General features: G+C 39.2%; 1 protein-coding gene across 1 annotated transcript in view; it reads left to right on the top strand.

The window, feature by feature from the left end:
• The window catches only part of MAP3K15 (mitogen-activated protein kinase kinase kinase 15), a gene marked incomplete at both ends in the record, with an annotated part of 131200 nt that overhangs the window by 17955 nt on the left and 90507 nt on the right, over window positions 1-22738 (top strand). Inside the window, one exon of the mRNA XM_080718806.1 lies at window positions 1582-1605. Coding sequence (XP_080574932.1) covers window positions 1582-1605 — 24 coding nt within the window. The remainder of the gene's footprint in view (window positions 1-1581; window positions 1606-22738) is intronic.

Raw genomic sequence — 22738 nt, 5'->3', positions numbered from 1 at the left:
TTACTTTAGATATTTATACATTATTACCTTTACAGGTTTTTCACTGTTTAGAAATATTTACAATTTAGAAAATATGGTAGCATAGATTATTAACGTGGTTTGATAATAAACATGAAATTATGCAATTTTTCCTAATTCAATACATTTTTCTTCAACTGTGCCTTAGCATAACCCTTTATAAAGTCCTATGATCAGTGGGGCATAGTGGCACATATCTATAATCCAGTACTGGGGAGGCTGAGCCAGGAGGATTGCAGATTCAAGGCCAGTTTCAGCAACTTAGTGAGACCCTGCTTCAAAACAAAATATATAAAAGGGATGGAGGTATAGCTCAGAGGTAGAATGCCTCTGGGCTCAATCCCCAGTACCACCAAAAAAGTTCTATACTCTAGATAATTTTTAAATTTTTATAGTACTAGGGATCAAATTTAAAAAATTTTTAATGATATAGGCCAATGTTTCCTAAAATGGAAATGGGTAGTCAGTTATATCTAACATTAGAGGAAACAATGTGAACTTATTATCAGGACTGAAAAATCTCTAAATATATAAAACATGGTTTACAGAGCAGCTGGTTAATTATGTTTTATCTTGCAGAAATGTTAGTTTTCAGTTCATAAATGATATAGTCAAGAGCTTCATAGTCATAATGCTAGATTAACTTAAATTGTTGTCATCAAACTTAAACATGCCTAGATATTTCTAGTGGGGGTCAGGAATACTTCCAGCCATACCCTTTCTTTCCTTTTTCTCTCTCCTTCTTTCCTTCCTTCCTTTTCTTTCTCTCTCCCTTCTTCCCTCCCTCTCTCTATATCTCTTCCTCCCTCACTCTTTCTTCCTTCCTCTCCCTTCCTTCTTTCCTCCTTCCTTTCTCTCCTTTCTCCTTCCTTCCTTCCTTCCTTTTCCTCTTCTTTCTATATTGAACCCAGAGGCATTCTACCTCTGAACTACATCCCTAGACCAATTTTATTTCTTATTTGCAAACAGAGTCTCACTAGGTTGTTGAAAGCCTCACTTAAATTGCTGAGGATGTCCTTGAACCTGTGATCCTCCAGTCTCAGCCTCCCAAGTGCTAGGATTACAAGTGTGTGCCACCACACCTGGCTTCAGCCATACCCTTTCTGACAGAAGGGCTGACTGTGGTGTGCCCTGCAGCCTTCACATTGATTGACTCAAGAAATGGTTCCAAATTTGAGGGCAGAACAGTTTTTCCCAGGTAGTTTTTTTTTTTTTTTTTACTGTCACTGTCATTCTTTTTTTGAGAATGCAAGATGCAAGGTACTCAGTGCCCCAGAGTTGAATCTCATCTTTGGGGCAAAGGCATTGCCAATGGTAGGGGAAGTCCTTATAAGCAATGCCCCCCCAATAGTTCCAAAGTTAACCAATCATGATGTTTTTCTTGGAATATGAATTTTATAATTATTAGGTTCATCCTATTTGTAGATTTCTTTTGGAGGGGGCTGATGATTAATTCCTGCCTTAAGGTAGGTAGACACTGGAGTATAGAGGAAGTGCTGACTAGTGCTTATGGAAATTAGTTATCTACAAACCTGCATTAATCTTGTTTTTTTTTTTTTGCAGGATATGGTAACTCAAAAAAACACAGTAAGTATTACATTTTTAGATTTTTCACTTTGTAAATATAAATTATTAAAATGCTTAACTAAAAATCACAAAGGTAGTTTCAGGTCATGCCTGTTGGTGGCATTTCTAAGGAAGACAGCAAGAAATCCCCTGTCCTTCAACTCACTGGTTAGTTCAGGCCCCACTTGGCCATTGAGATTATAGGGCAGAGGGCAAGATCAGGCAAATGTATGTTCTTCAGTACTTACTAGGGTTTCTAGGTTAGAACCACCCGTGTTTCCTTCCGAGGTGGACCTGGATTCTTGTGGGCCACAGTCCTTTTGCTGGAGCCAGTACCTCTCATACTTCGTCACCAAAGTTTCCTTGCTGATGGAGGAATGTGAACTTGTACCCTACTTAATATGGGATCAAGCCTGAAGTTTCCTGCCACAACCTGAAAAGAAATGGGATAGAATTCCACTTCCTTCTGTCTCTTCCTGTTTTTTTTTCTTTTCTTTTCTTTTTGCAGTACTGGGGATGGAACCCAGGGGCATTCTACCTCCAAGCTACACCCCCAGCCTGATTTTCTATTCTTTATTTTGAAACAGGGTCTCACTAAGTTGCAGAGGACCTCACTAAGTAGCTGAGACTATCCACAAACTCAGATCCTCCTGTCTCAGCCTCCCAAGTACTGGGATTATAAGCGTGCAGCGCCACGCCTGGCTCTCTGTTTCTTTTTTATGTACTGAAGTTTTCTGATTCCCTTAAAAGTTCCTATGGTTACCTGCTTTTATCACAACGTTGCTTTGGGTGGCATAATGAAACTATCATACTAAAAATATTTGAGTAAACTATGTCCTCAGAAATTGTGCTAAGGTTATCCTGTACCTTGGTTTTTGGTTTGGCGTGGTGGTGGAGGTGGTGTGTGTGTGTGTGTGTGTGTGTGTGTGTGTGTGTGTGTGTGTGTGTGTGTTGAGGCCAGTACTGGAGATTGAACCCAGAAGGTTTCTACTTCTATTTTTTTGTTTTGGTGGTACTGGGGATGGAACCCTTTTACCTCCGGGCTACACTCCCAGACCTATTTTTTTATATTTTTTATTTGAAAACGGGGTCTCTTAAGCCAGCACAGCTGGCTTCGAACCTGCACAATACTCCTGTCTCCACCTCCCAAACGCAGAGATTACAAGTGTGCGCCACCATGCCTGGCTTATTAATTAATTTATTTATTTGGTGAGTATTCTACTTCTGAGGTACAGCCTCAGCCCTCTTTTTGTTTTTTTATTTTTTGTTTTTGCTAGGTTGCTGAGAGTTTTTCAAAGTTGCTGAGGCTGGCCTTGAACATGATATACTCCTGCTTCAGCCTCCCAAATACTGGGATTACAGGTGTGCCCAACCATGCCCAGCTATCCTGTACCTTTGAATGTACCCCAAGCTTCCCATTCCCCAAAACTTTTGGTGGTGTGGCTTAAACTGTGACCTAGATTCAGGACAGACACTTGGTTCTGGTCCTTTAGGCCTCTGCCTCCTTCCCATTGGGCCTCCCTAGGAGTCTATGCCTCCCCAGAACTCCTCACCTCGGGGGGAAACTATAGCCCCCCTCACCCACCTAGGATGGAGTTCTCAAAACAAAGCAGGTGGTATTGTTCGTGTGATTTTTACTGGAGCATGGATTTACAAGTTGGTTTATAAAATAAGGCTTTAGATGAGGATGGTTTTAAGTTCCTCTTAGAAAATAATTGGCACAGTATCATTTCACTTTTTGTTCCATTGACATACTGATATTGTCCACTTGTAGGAGTCTTTCTTTCCTGTTCTTTCTAGATCTTGATTTTTTTTTCACATTACCTCCTTCATGGAGAAAGGGAGAACAGTCAAAGGAGATCATGCCTGAGGCTGGGGAGATGCCCCTGGAGTTATATCCTTGTCTCTAAGTCAAAGTAGGATGTTGTTCCATCCCATCTGGGTCACATGAGTAAAATGAGAAATGTTGACGGTCTCTATTTACAGCATTTAACACCTGTGGGTCTGTATCATTTTTTGCACAAGCAGAAAATTGTAAATTGTGTTCAATGCAAGAAATGCCTATGAAACCCTACTTAAAACAATGAGCTATACATTAAGGCAAGGAACAAGGGAGGCTTTATATTCTTTTTCCATTCCTGACTGTTGAGTGTATGTGTACTTAGAAATATTCTTGTCCTCCAGGAGACTTGGTGGTATAGTTAATACTTAGTAGTGTTATAATTTTTTTAATCGGTGCTGGGGATGGAACCCAGGGGCATTCTACCTCCAAGGTACACCCATGGTCCTATTTAAAAAAAATTTTTTGAAACAGGGTCTCACTGAGTTGTGAAGGGCCTTGCTAAGTAGCTGAGGCTGTCCTGGAACCACGATCCTCCGGTCTCCACCTCCCTGGTAATGCTGGTATAATTCTAGTATTATAATAATAAGTAGTGAATTCTCTTATAATTCTACTATGTACTCTCTGTTCTGGTGGCAACAATCTTTCTTTTCCTAAACACTTAGGAAATTTTTTAACTTGCGTAGTAATTCTCTACATACCTTGGCACCAGTCTTTATAGGTATTGTGTTGGATAGGAATTAATGTATTCTACACGATTGCAACTAACATTTCTGAATTGTATTAGAATTTGGTGCCCAGTTTTTTTTTTTTTGTTGTTTTTGCTGGTCTGGCAATGGAACCCAGAGGCATTTGACCTTCGAGCTACACCCCCTGTCCAATTTTTTATTCTTTATTTTGAAACAGGGTCTCAAAAAAAAAAAAAAAAAAAAGAAACGGTCTCACTGAGTTGGGGTGGGCCTCACTAAGTAGTTGAGGCTGTCTGCGAACCGCGATCCTCCAGTCTCAGCCTCCCAAATGCTGGGATTACAAGCATGCGCCACCACGCCTGGCTTGGTGCCCAGTATTGCTAACCATGCTTGACAAGGTGTGAAATATTAGAGCATTCAGGGGAATTTAAAAATGGACCCAAGGTAACTTGAAGGATAGAAAATCGAACCAAAGAGGAAAGGCTGAAGGGAAATAAACCCTTGGAGGTTCCATTAGTGGTCATTGTAAATGTTATCCTCTGTGAAAGTAAGGAGACAGTTATTTTTTTCTGCTCCAGATGGGGTGGAAGTAGGGCAAACAGAAAAGTAGTTTGGATCAGCAAAATGCCCAGTTTTCAGTTAATGGTGATTAAACATTTAAACAGAGCATCAAAGTAAACTGGGTAACATTTAATGAAAGTTTGTTCAGTTGTTTCCTATGTGTGGATTGGGGTAATACTGGAATTGGGGGCTTAGGTTATATGACCCTAGAAGTTCCAAGAGAGAATCTGATGGCATTGTTCATTTCAGGAAGATTTTGTTTAAGAAAAAACACAGTGTAGTCATAGTAAACTCTAAAGTCCTATGAGTCGGGGGTACAGATTAAATACCACACCCTGACCATACAGCCAGATGTTTGAAGTGATTTGTGAATATATGGAAATCAAGGTGCTTTGTGATCTGTCTTCAGAGAGTCATTTACTAGTTCTAGAATTGTGCCTGAAGATGCATTGAAGTCAGCATCATTTGGTGAGCACATTTGTCTCCATATCTAGGAGCACTTGCTTGAAAGGGATGCAAAAGATGGGAAGCTGATCCATGGGTTTCAGGCTGGAACCCCACAGCCATTCTGTGTGTCTTTGCTTTAAACACAGTATCACCTTTTCTGCTTACCTTTTTCAGATGGTGCTGATTTAAAAATAACACTTACTAGGTTTAAATTACATACCTTAAAATTCACCTGTTTTACACACACACACACACACACACACACACACACACACACACTTCAGTGACTTTAATAAATCAGAAAATTGCACAGCTTATTACTAATTTCCATCAATACCAAATGCCTTTTTGCAGACCATCTCTATTCCTACATGCAGCCCCAGGCAACTGCTAATTTGCTTTATATCTTACAGAGTTGCCTTTTCACTGCTTTTCATGTGAATGGATGTATATAGTATGTGGTCTTTTGCATCTTGTTTCTTTTCAGTTGGCATGATGGTTTTGAAGTTTATATATGATATAGTATGTATCAGGAGCTGCATCTTTTTTATTTCTCATTGACATTCTACTTTTTGAATATTCCACATTTTATTGATTCATTCCCTAGTGATGGACAATGGGTTGTTTCTACTTTAGGGCTACTGTGAGTAGTGCCACTTGGAACATTCAAGGACAAGCCTTCATGTAAACGTATTTTTGTTCCTCTTGGAAAGATTTTTAGCAGTGAAACTGCTGGGTCATATGGTAAATATAGTTACTTTCTTAGGAAACTGAAAATGATTCCAAAGTAATTATACCATTTTACATCTCTACCAGCACTGAGAAAGTTCAATTTCTTCACATCCTCACCAATATCTGGTATTGTCGATGTTTTTATTATAGCTGTTCTATGGAGTATCAAGTGATAGCTCAGTGTGGTATCTATATCTATCTATCTATCTATCTATCTATCTATCTATCTATCATCTATGGTACTAAGGATTGAACCCAGGGACATTCTACCTCTGAGCTACACCCCCTGGCCCTTTTTTATTTTGAAGCAGGGTCTTGCTAAGTTGCTGAATGTTTCACTAAATTACTGAAGTTGGCCTCAAACCTGCAATCTTCCTGTGTTAGCCTCCCAAGTACTAAGATCACAGGCATGTACTGTCCCGCCTAGCTTCAGTGTGATTTTAATTAGCATTTTCCTAATGATTAGTGATATTGGGTGTATTTTCATGTATTATCCATTCATCTTTTTGGTGAAATGTTTATTTAGATCTTTTCTTAATTTGTAACTGATTGTGTACTTACTATGGAGTTGTAAGAATCTTTTATATATATTCTAGAAGCAAGGCACTTATCAGAGGTTCAGTTACTCAGTTATCAGTGTTTTTTTATTATTGTTGTTTTGGTACTGGGGATTGAACCCAGGGGAATTCTACCTATGAGCTATACTCCCAGCCCTTTATTTTGAAACAAGGTCTCACTAAGTTGCGGAGGGCCTCACTAAGGTTTGAGAAGCTGTAATCCACCTCTTTCAGCCTCCAAGTACTGTGATTATAAACATACACCACCACACCTGACTGTTTTTTATTTAATGGATCATGGTTTTGGTGAACTTTTAAGAACTTTTAGCCCAAAGACAAGAAGTCTCTTTCCCTTTTTTCCCCTTTGTATTAAAGATTGAACCCAGGGGTATTATACCTGTGAGCTACACCCTCAAATCTTTTTATTTTCATTTTGAATAGATTCTTTCTAAGTTGCTGAGTCTGGCCTTGAACCTGCAATCTTTCTGTCTTAGCTTTCTAAGAATTGAGATTACAGATGTGCACCACCACACCTGGACTTCTCTGTTTTTTTTTTTTTTTTTTGGTGGTACTGGGGTTCCTAGAAGCCCTTCTACCTCCGGTATACACTCCCACGGGCTACACTCCCAGACCTATTTTTTAACATTTTTATGTGGAAACAGAGTCTCTTAAGCTGGCTCCGAACCAGCGCGATCCTCCTGTCTCCTCCTCCCAAGCGCGGGGATTACAAGCGTGCGCCACCACGCCCGGTGACTTCTCTGTTTTTAATTAATTGACTAATTAGTTTATTTATTGTGGTACTGGGGATGGAACCCAAGGGCATTCTACCTTTGAGCTACACCCTCAGCCCTATTTTTATTCTTTATTTTGAAACAGGGTCTCCCTTAGTTGCAAAGGGCCTCACTAAGGAGTAGCTGAGGTCGTCCACCAGCCGCAATCCTCCTGTCTCAGCCTCCAAAATGCTGGGATTACAAGCATGTGCCACCATGCCTGGCCATTGTTTTCTTTTAAAAGAGTTTAAAAGAGTTAGAGTTTTCACTCTGACATTTAGGTCTCTGATCCATTTTGAATTTATTTTTGTATCTGGTGTAAGGTAGGAATCCAAGTTCATTCTTTTGTATGTGGATATCCAGTTGTCTTAGCAACATTTTTCTGAGAAGACTCTCTTTTTTTCTATGGAGTTGTCCTGGTATCCATTTCAAAATCAACTGAACCTGTATGTAAGGGTTTATTTCTGGAATCTCAATTTTGTTACATTGATCTATATGTCTATCCTTATGTAAGTGCTGTACTGTTTTGATTACTGAAGCTTTGTAATAATTTTTTGTGATAATGATGATTGAACCCTGGGGTGTTCTACCTCTGATATACACCACAAGCCCCATTTTATTTCTTTATTTTGAAGTATTTTTAGTTGCTGAGGGCCTTGCTGATTTGCTCAGGATGACCTTGAACCTGCAAGTCGGCTGTCTCAGCCTCTCAAGTACTGGGATTCCAGACATATGCCACCACCCCCAGCTTTGCAGTAATTTTTTTGAAATTGGGAAGTGTAAGTCTTCTAGCTTTGTTCTTTTCCAGCCTTGTTTTGGCCATATAAGGCTCCTTGCAGTTCATTATGAATTTGAGGATTAGCTTTTTGTGTGTGTGTGTGTGGTACTGGGATGGAACCCAGGGGCTTTCTACCTCCGGGCTATACTCCCAGACCTATTTTATATTTTATTTGGAAACAGGGTCTCACTAAGTTGCTGAGAGCTTCACTAAGTAGCTGAGGCTGGCTTTGAATCTGTGCGACCCTCCTGTCTCAGCCTCCCAAGCACAGGGATTACAAGGGTGAGCTACTACTCCCGGGCCACCACTCCCGGCTCAAGGATCAGCTTTTTTATTTCTCCAAAAACAGTGTTGATAGGGATTGTGTTGTATCTGTAGATTTATTACTTATATCTTTTTAGTATGTATGGTACTGGGGGTGGAACCCACGGGCTTTTCTACCTTTGGGCTATACTCCCAGACCTATTTTATATTTTATTTGGAAACAGGGTTTCACTAAGTTGCTGAGAGCCTCACTCAGTAGCTGAGGCTGGCTTTGAACCTGTACAATCCTCCTGTCTCAGCCTCCCAAGCGCGGGGATTACAAGCGTGCACCACCATGCCTGGCTATTACTTATATCTGAACAATATTAAATCTTCTAATCCACGGCAGAGGTTGTTTTTCTACTTATTTAGGTGTTCTTTAGTTTTTGTCAGCAATGATTTGTTGTTTTCAATACAACTATTTCATGTCTCTGATTTAAACGTCTTCCTGGGTATTTTATTCTTTTTATGTTCTTATAAATGGAACTGTTTTCTTAATTTTCTTTTTTTTCTTTTTGTGGTACTGGAGATGGAACCCAGAGACATTGTACCTCCGAGCTGCACCCCCAGCCCTATTTTTTAGTTTCTTTTTTAATTTTTGAAACAGGGTCTCACTGAGTTGGGAAGGGCCTCACTAAGTAGCTGAGGCTGTCCATGAACCGTGATCCTCAGGTCTCTGCCTCTCGAATGGTGGGATTACAAGCAGGCGGCACCACACCTGGATCTTAATTTCCTTTTAAGGATTGATATTTTTTGTGGTACTGCAATTTGAACTCAAGGGGCATTCTATGTCTAAACTTGACCCCTAGCCCTATTATCTTTTTTATTTTGAAGCAGGGTCTTGCTAAGTTGTAGAATGCCTTACTAAGTTTCTGAGACTGATTATGAACCTGTGATCCTCCTGTCTCAGCCTCCAGACTACTGGGATTACAAGCATGTACCACCATGCCTATCTTAAGGATTGGTTTTCTTAAGAAATATCTTTCACTGAAATCTCTTTGACACTTGTATTTTAGTTCATAATTTAATATTTGACTGATTTAAATATATAATTCAGCTTTGGATCAGAGAGTTTTTTAAAAAGGACTTTTGCTTTTCTTGTACTATCTTTATTCATTTTAATTCTTATGCTGTTTTCTGTTGATTCAGAGATAACAAATATCACCACTCTTGGCTTTAATAAATTAAGAAGACATATTTATGTGATTAAAAGTCAAAGTTGTACCTTTTTCTTTTTTTTTTTTTTTTTTTTGCGGGTCTGGGGATGGAACTCAGGGGCATTCGACCTCCAAGCTACATCCCCTACCCTATTTTTTATTATTTATTTATTTATTTTGAAACAGGGTCTTACTAAGTTGCAGAGGGCCTCACTAAGTAGCTGAGGCTGTCCGTGAGCTGCGATCCTCCACTCTCAGCCTCCCAAATGCTGGGATTAAAAGCGTGTGCCACCACGCCCGGCTAAGGTTGTACCTTTTAAAAGCAAAAAGGTGAAAGTGCAGCCAACCTTTCCTTTTTCATCTGTCAAACCTTGGAATTTCTTGGTGGTTTTTCACTAGTGTACTAGTCCATAGATATCCTAAACTTCCTTTGTTTTAATTTTCCTTTGTAAGAATAACCATAGTTTCAAATTTACAGGTTGACTTCCTCTGGGAGCAGAGTCTGAGACTGAGTTTAAGGTCCAGGAGGTTTATTAAGGAATGACTTCAGGATTGACACTGGGCCATAGGAAGGAATGAAACAGGACTGGGACTGGGCAGAGGGAGAAAAGAGCTGCGGCTTAGGCTCAGTGACAGCCTTGGCCAACCCAGTGAGGAAGTTTGGAGCTGGCATGGCCTTCTTGAGCTCTCCTGGGATTGGATGAGAACAGGGCTTTACACTCCCACATCCATTCATCATCAGACGAAATGTAACCTTGGGTGAGATGCTTTCTGCAGCTGAGGCAGTTCCAGAAAGTGCTGACAACAGGCACTGATAGTTGAAGAGTTCCTAGAAACTGAGGCAACAAATTTTTCCTCAAAATAGTGTTTGGTAGCACACCTGAGTATCTACATATAGTAATTTCATATGAGAAATATATAAATCATATGTACTCTGAGACTAGTAAATGTATTTCCACAACTGATAGGTATAGAATTAATTTTGTTCCATTGTGTTGGTGGGTTATTACCTGACAGCCTTATCAGAGAAGAAACTTGGAGACACGCACCTTCCCGGTGCCTCAGGAAAATTATTAGGAGAACAAAAATGAGGTGTTCTACCCAATACTTATAAATGGAATTGTTAGGAGCACTAGGCTTCATTTTATTTACTTGATTTTAATTTTTGTGGTACTGGGGATTGATCCTGGGGTCATTCTACCTCTAAGATACACCCCCAGCCCTATATGATTATTTTTAAACAAGGTCTTGCTAAGTTGCTGAAGTTGGTTTTCTCTGTCTCAGACTCTCAAGAACTGGGATTACAGGCATGTACCACTACAGCAAACTTAGAACTCATTTTTTTCTTAGTACTGGGGATTGAATCCAGGGTAGTTATACCTCTGAGCTATACCCTCAGCCTCACTAAATTGCTGAGGATCTTACTGAGTTGCTGTGGCTGGCTTTGAACCTGCAAACTTCCTGTCTCAGCCTACCAAGTACTGAAATCAAGGCACGTGCCACTGCACCCAGGTTAAACCTCATTTGTCATGTACTAAAGCCAGAGTTCACAGTTGTTTTTTTAAAAGCATAGTTAAATTTCCAAGTTAGCCGGGCGTGGTGGCGCACGCTTGTAATCCCCGCGCTTGGGAGGCGGAGACAGGAGGATCGCGCAGGTTCGAAGCCAGCCGTGCTGGCGTAAGACACCCTGTTTCAAAAATATAAAATAGGTCTGGGAGTGGAGCCCGGAGGAAGGAGGGCTTTCAGGAAGCCCAGTACCACCAAAAAAAAAATTTTCCAAGTTAGAATCACATTATTGAAAAGTACCTTATTAAAACTATGTTATTAAGAAACTAATCTGGTTCTTGACCTCTGGACTATATTTTTTTACTTGGAAAGTCACTGGGATATAAAGGGAAACACATTGTTCCATTAAAATTGTTAACTTTATAATTCCAATAAATCTGAAATTCTTTGAGAAATGGACATTAGAAATATTGGGGGCATTTTCTTCAATACTGGAAATCTTCCCATTGGCTTATGGGCATGGTTAGGCCTTGAGTTCAAGGGTACCAATTTTTCCTGGTCTTTTCCTCTTACTTTCCTCATGTTTAAAGCTTGCTATGGCCCAACATCCAGAATTATCAAACATGACTAGAGTATTCAGGGACACTTTTCTAAAGAGACAATTAAATTTCTTTTATTCTTTCCATGCCCTTGGGTTTTCGGAGTTCAAAGTCTACATTTCTGCCACTTTTATTAGTAAAGACCCAATTTCAAACAAGGCGGCTTGATCCCATAGTAGATGGAGGAAGGATTTTACTTTACCTGAATCATTTGAGAATTGCTGTTTGAGTATTTATTTGGTTCCTTTGACTGTTTTCTATGATTTCTATCTCAATCTTAAATTCTCTATTTTTATTTTTATTTTTTTATTTTGCGGTTCTGGGGATGGAACCCAGGGGCATTCGACCCATGAGCTACACCCCCTGCCCTATGTTTTATTCTTTATTTTGAAACCAGGTCTCACTGAGTTGCAAAGAGCCTCACTAAGTAGCTGAGTCTGTCTCCGGTCTCAGCCTCCCAAATGCTGGGATTACAAGCGTACGCCACCACGCCCTGCTCTCAATCTTAAATTCTTGACTAAAGTCTTTTTTATTTTTGTTTCTGCATGTCTGTGGTCTTGCTCCTGTTTATTCTCTTAAATTGGAATACTCTGGAGGCCCAAATCATAAAACTTTTAAATCTGTAACTCTTGAATCTCACACAGGTAAGGTTAGATGTTACAAGGCCAATGTCAGAACCACATGATTGATAATTGAATTCTGTCTACCAACTGAATAAACCTCGGGAATCCAGGACACCTATCTAGTTTATTTAAATTGAGACATAATTCATGTGGTATACAATTCACTATTCCCACATCTATTTGTGTTGGACATTTTGTGTAGCTTTATTTATTTATTTTTATTTATTTATTTATTTAAGCGAGTCTGGGGATGAAACCCAGGGGCATTCAACCCTGCTCTATTTTTTTTATTCTTTTTTTTTTTTTTGTGGTACTGGGGATGGAACCCTTTTGCTTCCAGGCTATACTCCCAGACCTATTTTATATTTTTTATTTGGAAACAGGGTCTCTTAAGCCAGTGAGGCTGGCTTCAAACCTGCGGGATCCTCCTGTCTCCATCTCCCAAGCACGGGGATTACAAGTGTGCGGCGCCACGCCCGGCTTTATTGTTTATTTTGAAACAAGGTCTCACTAAGTTGCAGAGGACCTCACTAAGTAGCTGAGGCTGTCCACGAATCACTATCCTCAGGTATCAGCCCCCCAAATGCTGGGATTACAAGCATGCGCCACCATGCCCGGCTCTGTATAGCTTTATGTACTTAAGGATATTTTAGAATTAAGCTTAAGTGATAGTGACAAGAATTCTGGAAAGGAGAGGAAAGGCCTGAGATTTCTCTGGCACTTTAGTTGCTGCTGTTAGCCAATTGGTTAACCTTCCTAGGTCTCTTTTTTTCCACATCTATAAAATGAGACAATGAAGTGAATTTGTAGGTATGTTTCAACTCCAAAAAAAGTTGTCACTCTATGATAGCCATTTAGTTATATGAACAAAATAGACTATTGTGATAGGTCAGTTAGCACTACCTGGCAGGTTTCTATCGGGGTTATCTTATTTACATTGAAGTTGTACAATAGCCTGATTATCCTGTTGAAATTGTTATGTATGTTCTGTTTGTATGTTTGTTTCTCTTATGACCAGATTTAGAGAGGTAGCAATGGGGGTGCTCTTCTCATTCATCTTAAAAAAAAGTTCTATTCTCATCTGTTTCTATCATTTCCCTGCACACATACGATGCTTTCATGTGCATGCTATAGACTGGACATGCATGTGTGCTGAGTCTTTATCTTTTGCGGTACTCAGGGTTGAACCCAGGGCCTTGCACATGCTAGGCAAGTGCTCCACCCGAGAGCCCCAGCCCATGTGTGTTGATTTAAAAAAAAATTTCCTATAACTGGCTAGACAAAGACATATTTATGAAGCTTAAGCCTTGTAAATCAGTCTTTTCGGAATGGTGTCAACTTGGATTTTCTTCCTTAATAAATTGACTTTGTCACACATGGTCACATTAAATAATTTTGATTTTAAAAAGCATTGCCCTGTGTTTGTTCCTTAGCTTGCTAAATTTTCTTGGGAATGGTCTGGGATTTTTCAATTTCAGTTTTCAGTCGGGACTTGTGATCTGTTTACACTATGAGATCTATTGTAACCTTCAAAAACACCACATTTCTGCCGGCAGTCAAGGTGTACGTTCTTCAGTTGCTCAGAACTCGCAAACCACCATCAATCCACCATTAGTGATTATTCCCCTCTTTGTACTAGGCTTTGTGTTCACTGATGAAATGTTTGTATCAGTATAAAATGTCAAGCTGAAAGTCTCATTGTGAAAGTTCATCCGGGACCTCTTATATGTCATATTTGCTCAAAAGAATTAATTTATATTCCTACGCTCTTTATTAACCAGCTTTGCCACCTGCTACAAGCCATAAATAAAAACAAATTTGGGTATAGTGAGGCCCCTTGGCTTGTGTTTCATCCTAGCCTCCTTGGACCTTTGGCTGCCTTTCCTGGGACCCTGTAGTGGAAGCAGCTTAAGATCAAATCCTAGGTTTCCTTGGTTAGTGGCCATGATCAAACACAATAGACAACTGAGTGGAGGTCCCAACATAGTCTGCTTTCCTGAACTGTCTTGGAAAATCCAGGCAACTGTGGATGGGAGGTACACTGTATCCAAAGAAAGCTTTGTATATGAGGCCAACTGAAGGAACATGGATATTTTAGGGTTACATCTAGAATGTTCCATGTGATACATTTGCTGAGAGTCCTGAGTGGTAGGCCTTTTGGGGGCATGGGATCCCTTTATCAGTATGGAGGAGCCTATGGACCTCTTCAAGAAGATGTTCTAGTATGTTTAAATACAAAGGATTACAAAGAACACCAAATATATTGCAATCTGGTAATTAACCTGTTTGTATAAGTTGTATGTAGTAAACAAATGGCAAATCTAAAGTCATAATTTGGGGGGTATTGATACTTATAAAAAGATACCTTGCAACTTAGACCCTATTTCCTTTTTTTTTCTTTTTCTTTTGGTGGTACTGGGGTTCCTGGAAAACCCTTCTACCTCCGGGCTACACTCCTAGATCTATTTTTATATTTTTATTCAGAAACGGTCTCTTAAGCCAGCGCGGCTGACCTCGAACCAGTGCGATTCTATATCTACCTCCCAAGCACGGTGATTACAAGTGTGGGCCACCACGCCTGGCCCTATTAATCCTCATTGCCTCAGGGTTAAAAAAAAACCCTTAAGGTTATTTTAGTAATTTTACTACTGAGAAGCTACCTTTAGGAAAAGGCCAAAGTAATAAGATGCCATATGCAATGGTGTTCATCTTGGTGAAACTTATAATAAGGAAAATTTAAATTCAAACAAAGTAAAGCAATAAGAGCATGACTAAGTTAGGTGGTGGATTAGGCATTAAAATGATAGCATTTAAAGGTATGTAATTAAACTTTTGTCAACCGGGAGTGGTGGTGCACACTTGTAATCCCCGTGCTTGGGAGGCTGAGACAGGAGGATCGCACGAGTTCGAAGCCAGCCTCAGCTACTTAGTGAGGCTCTCAGCAACTTAGTGAGACCCTGTTTCCAAATAAAATAGAAAATAGGTCTGGGGATATAGCCCAGAGGTAGAAAAGCCCCTGGGTTCTACTCCTAGTACCTCCAAAAAATAAATAAATAAAAATAAGCTTTTGTCTGGTAATCTAGGAGTTTATTAGGTGATGCTATTATAGATGGTAGTAGTTCTGAAAAAATTCCAAGTGTTAGGCTAGGGACATAAAACTTTACAGGACAGATTCTTCTACTTCCAACCACCTCTATGGTGTCAGACATCATTGGCTTTTATTTTGCCTTCTCACTCCATTTACTAAATCAGAATCATCCTTTTGGAAATATTTGGAGTGTTTTGAATAAGGGTTTAAATATTAATGTGGCTAGAGTACTGGTTCCGATACCTCTTTATGTAGGAAACTAAGCTACCTTTGTTAAATTTATTTTAATGAGCCAGATTCTTGAGATGTTTCATTTTAAAATGTAACAATTAGAAATAGCTGATCCTAGGTCACTATTGAACATGTATTATGCTAATCATTGTTTATCTTGTTAATTTCTGGTCTCTTCACCAACAAAAGTCTGAATGTGGTCCATCATTTGAAAATGTTTGGGCCTCTTTTTAAGAACAAAAGTACTTGGATTCAGAAGCCTTTGCTTTCACTTGGAAGTTTAGCAATTGCTTTTTTAATGTAGTAATTAGTCCCAATTTCTTTCTTTCAAATTTCTTAAACTTTTATACAGTTTTTGATTTTCTCAAAGGAAGTATTTTTACCTTCCCAGGTTTCTCCAGATTCCTGTTATCATCTTAGTCCTATTTATTAAAACTTGCTCAGCTAGTTTCAGAGTTCATACATTTCCTCTCATTCTATTCATTTTTCTCTAACTGTGGCTAAACATTTCCTTCAAGGATCAGCTCCTCCCATAACTACAGGGAAGCTTTTATCAACCTCTCCCACTATTGCTCTGCCTTCTCGAACAAGAACCTGCCATGACACACATCATATTCTTTCAAAATTCTATTTTCACATCTTATTTATTTAGGGTTCAAGCAGGGGTTGGGCAAAGTTTACTCTTGTTCTGTTTGGGATGACCAAGTTTGCTAAAGGAATAGTGTAGAGAAGCTTTCTGCAGAATTATTTGTTTTGGAAGCAATTTTAAGACATAACAATTCTATCCAAATAGACTATATTCTTTCACCTTGATTTACTACCTGTTACAGAGACTCAGAATCCTTTAGTTGTGATGTTTATAAACACTTTTTTGTTATAATTATGTCTTTTAAAGAAACTGAGAAGCAAAGAGAGATCTATGGGGCAGGAAAGGAGATGGGGAGAATATGTTTGTGTTATATTAACTTGTTGTTCTGCTGGGGATGAAACCTAGGGGTTTTCTATCACTGGGCTACACTCCCAGACCTATTTTTTTATATTTTATTTGGAAACAGGGTCTCACTAATTTGCCGAGAGCCTCACTAAGTAGCTGAGGCTGGCTTTGAACCTGCATGATCCTCCTGTCACAGCCTCCCAAGTACTGGGATTATAAGTGTGTGCCACCATGCCTGGCTTAATCTTTTCTTATTTACCATTCTGGTTCTTTTTATTGTTCCTGGGGATTCAGTTTATCATTAGGTATCATTTCCTTCTTCCAAAGCAATCTTGTTCCCACCTATATACTTTTTGCTCTTATTATCAAATAGATTATATTTCTATATAAGTCCCGAAATATTGTTTTCTGCATTTTCTTCTTAAATAAGAGAAAAAGGAGAAAAAATTTGCAATCATACTGTTATACTGCCTAGATAACGATCTCTATTGGGATTTTTTTGTTTTAATTATGTGGATCAAAATTACTGTCTAGTGTCACTTGCTTTCAGCCTGAAAAACTTTTACTACTTTTGAAAGATGGGGTTCCCAGCACAGAATTATATCAGTGCTTGTTTATCTGAAAATATCTCTATTTTACCTTTATTTTTTTTGGGGGGGGGGAGGTACTGAGGATTGAACCAAGAGGTATTCTATGTCTGAGCTACATTCCCAGTCCTATTTTATTTTTTATTTTGAAAGAGGGTCTCGGTAAGTTGCTGAGGGCCTTGCTGAGTTGCTGAGGCTGGCCTTGAACCTGTGATCCTCCTTTCTCAGCCTTCAGAGTACTAGGTTTATAGGCACGTGCCACCATGCCCAGCCTACCTTCATTTTTGAAAGATAATTTTTTGTTGCAGTACTGTGGATGGAACTCAGTGGCATTCACCTCCAAGCTACATATCCAGCCCTGTTTTTTTTTTTTTTTTGAAACAGGGTCTCACTGAGTTGCAAAGGGCCTCACTAAGTAGCTGAGGCTGTCTGCGAACTGCAATCCTCCTGGTTCCACCTTCTGAATTACAAGCTGGGATTACAAGCATGTACTACCATGCCCGGGTTTGAAAGATAATTTTGATGGGTATAAGATACTTGGTTTACTTTTTTCTAGCACTTCAAATATATCATAGTATGACTTTCATTACTGATGAAAATTCACGTTAAGCTTGTTGGGGTTCCCTTGTACATGACAAGATATTTTTCTTACTCCTTTCAAGATTTTATTTCAGTCTTTGTCTTTCAAAATTTTGACCATGCTTGTTGTGTCTGAGTGTGTGCTATGGTTGGATATAGATAAACTTGTATAGCTCATATGTTAATGTTCAGAGTTCATATAATTAAGTCATGAAGGTTGTAATTTCATCAGAAGGCACATCTATTGTGATGGATTTACTAGGTTGTAACCTAGGTCGGTAAGGTGTGGCTAAAGAAGGTAGGTACTTGGGTTGTGGCCTTCAGGGCTATGCTTTTGTCTTTGAATTCCCTTGCTTGTTTTCTCTTTTTTCTGGCCTCCATGGTGTGAGAACAGAGCCCTTGTTCTCTTACTCTTTGCTTCTTGCCACTATGCCTTGAACTCCATAGATCCAGCTGCTCAAGGACTGAACAACTAACATCTCTAAAAGCTGTGAAACTGTGAGTTGGTAAATCTACCTTCCCCTAAGTTGTGTGAACAGTTGTTTTGGATCATGATAGTGAGAATGTTGACCATGACAATGTGGACCTCTTAATTCTACCTAGAGTTTATTTAGCTCTTGGATATGTAAAAAAGTTAGTGTTTTTCATCAAATTTAGGGAATCTTCAGCAATTATTTTGAGCATTTTTCTGCTTCTTTATGTGTGTGTGCATGTACATGCATTTAATGGTATCCCATGTTTCATTATGGCTCTTTTCATTTTTCTGAATTCTTTTTTCTCTTCAGTTTGAATAATCACTATTGATTCATCTTTGGGTTTGCTGATTATATCTTCTGCTACTCAAAATCTTCTATTGAGCTCCTTCAGTGGATTTTTCATTTTAGTTGTTATACTTGTCAACTCCAGAATTCTCATTTGGATCTTTTTTCATAATTTCACTTTGTTGATAGTCTCTATCTGATACATTGCCATCATGTCTTTAATTCTTCAACCATGGTTTCCTTTAGTTCTTTAAACATATAATAACCGCTTTGAAGTCTTTGCTAACTTCAATGTCTGGGTCCTTACAAAGGCAGTTATTGTTTCTTTTTTCCCTGTATATTGATCACTCTATACTATTTCTTTGTATGTTTTGTCTTTTCTGCTGAAAACTGAACATTTTAGGTAATATATTGTTGCAACTCTGGATATTGATCTCTCTTTCAACTGGGCATGTTGTTTTGTTGTTTGCTTGTTTGTTTTGTGACTTGGTGTGACTAGTTCAGGGAAATCTGTCTCGCAGTGTGTAGTGTTTGATGTGATTCCTTAAAGGGCACAGCCTTGGGAATGTGTAAGTTTTTCTGACCCTCTCCATCCTCACTCATGGTTGACAGTGGTTATAGCCAGACTTTCTTTGTCACTTTCCCTCATCTCCATGTTAAGTTTCTAACTAATCTTCTGTATTAGTATTATATCCACTTGTTAGTCTCCTTGTTATCTGATTGGTTTATCATTTTTTATGACGCCTTGAGGGACATTCTGATGTAATTACAGTCTCCTTGCAGGAACAGGCTTTAAGTTCAGTCCTTCAAGCTTTCTTTGACCCTATGCAGGTTCCTCTTACCTGTTTTTTCTACCTCTTTCTGTAAAACCAGTGCTGGTCTACATTTCATTTATTGCTATAATGGACCCCCCCCAGCCTTCCTGTAACTGCCCCAAACACTGACCATTTGAGACTTAGAGAAAGAGTTAGCTGCCCTGGTCTAAAATGTATTAGTCAATTAGCACTTGTAATTGCTTTTAACAAAATATTTTAGTGTTTAAAGTGGGTCACAGCAGATCTGTAGATGCCCAACAAGATATAAAAGAGAGAGAGAGACCGCTTCTGGAAAATTATATTTTAAGATAGAAATAAGAATGTGACCTGTCTTCATGTAAGCAGATCTTATTCAAAAGGAAAAAATCTTTTTTGTGTGTGGTACTGGGGATAGAACCCAGGGGCATTGTACCTTTGAGCTACACCCCAGCCCTAATTTTTAGTATTTTTATTTTTATTTAATTAAATTAATTAATTTATTTTTTGGTGGTACTGGGCGTGGAACCCAGAGACTTTCTACCTCCGGGCTATACTCCCAGACCTATTTTTTTACATTTTATTTGGAAACAGGGTCTCACTAAGTTGCTAAGAGCCTCACTAAGTAGCAGAGGCTGGCTTTGAACCTGTGCGATCCTCCTGTCTCAGCCTCCCAAGCGTGGGGATTACAAGTGTGTGCCACCACGCTCGGCTTAGTCTTTTTATTTTTGAAACACGGTCTCACTAAGTTGTGAAGAACCTAAGTAACTCAGGCTGTCTGCACACTGCAGCCCTCCCGTCTCAGCCTTCTGAATTCTGGGATTACAAATGTGTGCTACCACGCCTGTCTGAAAAATTCTTAGAAATGTATTTCATGAGCCGGGTGTGGTGATGCATGCTTATAATGCCAGCATTTGGAAGGCTGAGACAGGAGGATCATGGATCAAAGACAGCCTCAGCTCCTCCTTAGTGAGGCCCTTTGCAACTCAGTGAAACCCTGTTTCAGAATAAAGAATAAAAAATAGGGCTGAGGGTGTAGCTTGGAGGTAGAATGCCCCTGGGTTCCATTCCTAGTACCACACAAAAAATGTATTTTATGTATGTATTTGGAACTAGTTTTCCATGTTGTAAATTTTCTTAAGACTTCTATTTTATCTGAGATCATGATATTCTGGCAGTTTTCTCTGTAATTAATAGATCTGTATGTTTTTTGTGGCACTGGGGTTTGAACCCAGGGGCATTATGCCTCTGAGTTCCACTCCCCAGCCCTATTTTTTTTAAATTTTTGAAACAGAGTCTCACTATTTTGCAAGGGCCTCGATGAGTTGCTGAGGCCGGTCACAAACCAGTGATCCTTCCGTCTCAGCCTTCCAGTTACTAGGATTACATGTGTGTTCCAACACATCCAACTAATGAATTTTTTTTAAAATTTAGAAGTATACTTATTCTGTATTTGATGTTCCTTTCTCAGAGAAAAAGTATACTTTCCAAGATTATAGCTACATTATGTCAAATTGCCCAGATGTCCTCATTAGTTTAAATGGAAGAAGTCAGATGAATTATTTCTGGTATCACTTAATTTTTTAAACCATATATGATGTACAGGGCTCTTGTATAACTCTCGCAGCAAACACAAGCATGGCCCAGCACACTCAGGGTATCAGGGGCAACACATCAGCACCTGCACATCACAGGCAATGCATAGGTGCAAGGCCTGATGACCAGGAACACCTTCACAACCACATTAAGTCTAATAACCTGAGAACTATAATTGTCAGCACCTGAGATGAAAACTTGCAGCTTCTGCCAAGGAGCATCACCACCTGGCTATTCCAAGTTCTGATAATGAGGCTGAATGCTGACCCAGCAGCTCTGCTGGTGGCCATTGGCAAGTCCTCACCTTTGGTTCTGGTTGAGCGCTGGTTAAGGTCAGGCCTGAGAACTGGGAACAGATTCACAACTGATCCAGATCTGGGACCCCAACACAGCCAGCTGTGCTCTGCGATAAATAAACTGCCCAACCTGTTTCCAGGGTGTACTAATCTCTCTCTACACTAAAAAAGTAGCATATAAAGTTTGCATGGAGTGTTAACAAAATCTGTCTTGTTCATGATTGCAGTAAATGTTCTTGAAATAAAAAAAATAAGCCAAGTGTGGTGGCATATGCATATAATCCCACTTGGGAGGCTAAGACAGGATAATCACAGGTTCAGGGTCAGTCTCAGCAAGTTTGTGAGACTCTTAGCAACCCAGCAAGACCCTGTTTCTCCCTCCAAAAAATGTAGGGCTAGGGGTGTATCTCAGAGGTAGAATAACCCTGGGTTCAATCTCTAGTAAAAAAAAAAGAAGGTAAAATAGACATTTTCAGTACCAAAAAGAAAAGAAAAACAAAACAAAATGCCAAAAACTGAGGGAAGATACAGGAATTTAAAAGACTCAAATTTTAAGCTAGTTAACTAGCTTTATATGATAGTGTAGGCAAAAGATTGGTCATAATAGAAAAATGCTGTGAAAAAATGTGTCTTTAGCCTCCAAATGTGCTAAGAATTGAAGATTGATAGTAATGTTTTTTTTTTGTGTGTGTGTGTGTATGGTACTGGGGTTCCTGGAAACCCTTCTACCTCTGGGCTACACTCCCAGACCTATTTTTATACTTTTAAATTTGGAAACAGGGTCTCTTAAGTCAGCGAGGCTGACTTCGAACCTGCGCGATCCTCCTGTCTCTGTGCGCCACCATGTCCAGAAATAGTAATGTTATTTAAAGATAATATATATGCTTTACAAAGGTTCATAATTCATAGTAAAGCTATAATTATAGTTTATAATAAAGATACTGTTTTATCTTAGTATTTTTAAGGATATAAAAAAATTTCAACAGATTTTTTTTCAGAAGATCTCTAAGGCTAATCTTACATAATATATCCTTTCTGAAAAACAATTGTTTGTGTGGTACTAGGGACTGAACCTAGTGGAAGCTTTAATGCTGACCTACACCTTGAGCCATTTTATATATTCTTTATTTTGAATCAGTCTTACTAAGTTACCAAGCACTGGCCTTGAACCTGCAATCTTTCTTTCTCAGTGTCCTAAGTAATGGGATTACAGGCATGTGCCAGCTGTGCATGGCTCTGAAAAACAATTTTTATGTGTGTGTGGTGTGTGTGTGTGTGTGTGTGTGTGTGTGTGTGTGTGTGTGGTATGTGTGTGTGCAATACTAGGGATTGAATACAGGGGCATTCTACCTCCAAGCTATACCCCATCCCGATTTTATTTTTTTGTTTTGAAACAGTGTCTCACTAAGTTGCTGAGGGCCTTCTGCTGCTGAGGCTGTACTCAAACCTGTGATCCTCCTCTCTTAGCCTCCCAAGTACTGGGATTACAGGTGTGCTCAGTTTGAAAAACAGTTTTTATTTAACAAAGTTTGATAGTTCATCTGCATGAAATTATCAAGTAATACGTCTTTTTCATCTATTCTGAAAGCAAAACAGTATGGCATATTGTAATACTTGGTTCTCAGTGGGGTCGGTCCATTTCTATCTGGTTTGGAGGGCATATAATAAGTCAATACAATTTCTGAGATTAAAGACCCTAACATTGAAACCAGGGAAGTTCAGAGATATA

This window comes from Muscardinus avellanarius, assembly GCF_963383645.1.
Source record: "Muscardinus avellanarius genome assembly, chromosome: X".
Lineage (NCBI taxonomy): Eukaryota > Metazoa > Chordata > Mammalia > Rodentia > Gliridae > Muscardinus > Muscardinus avellanarius.
This window is presented reverse-complemented; position numbering and strand designations above follow the sequence as displayed.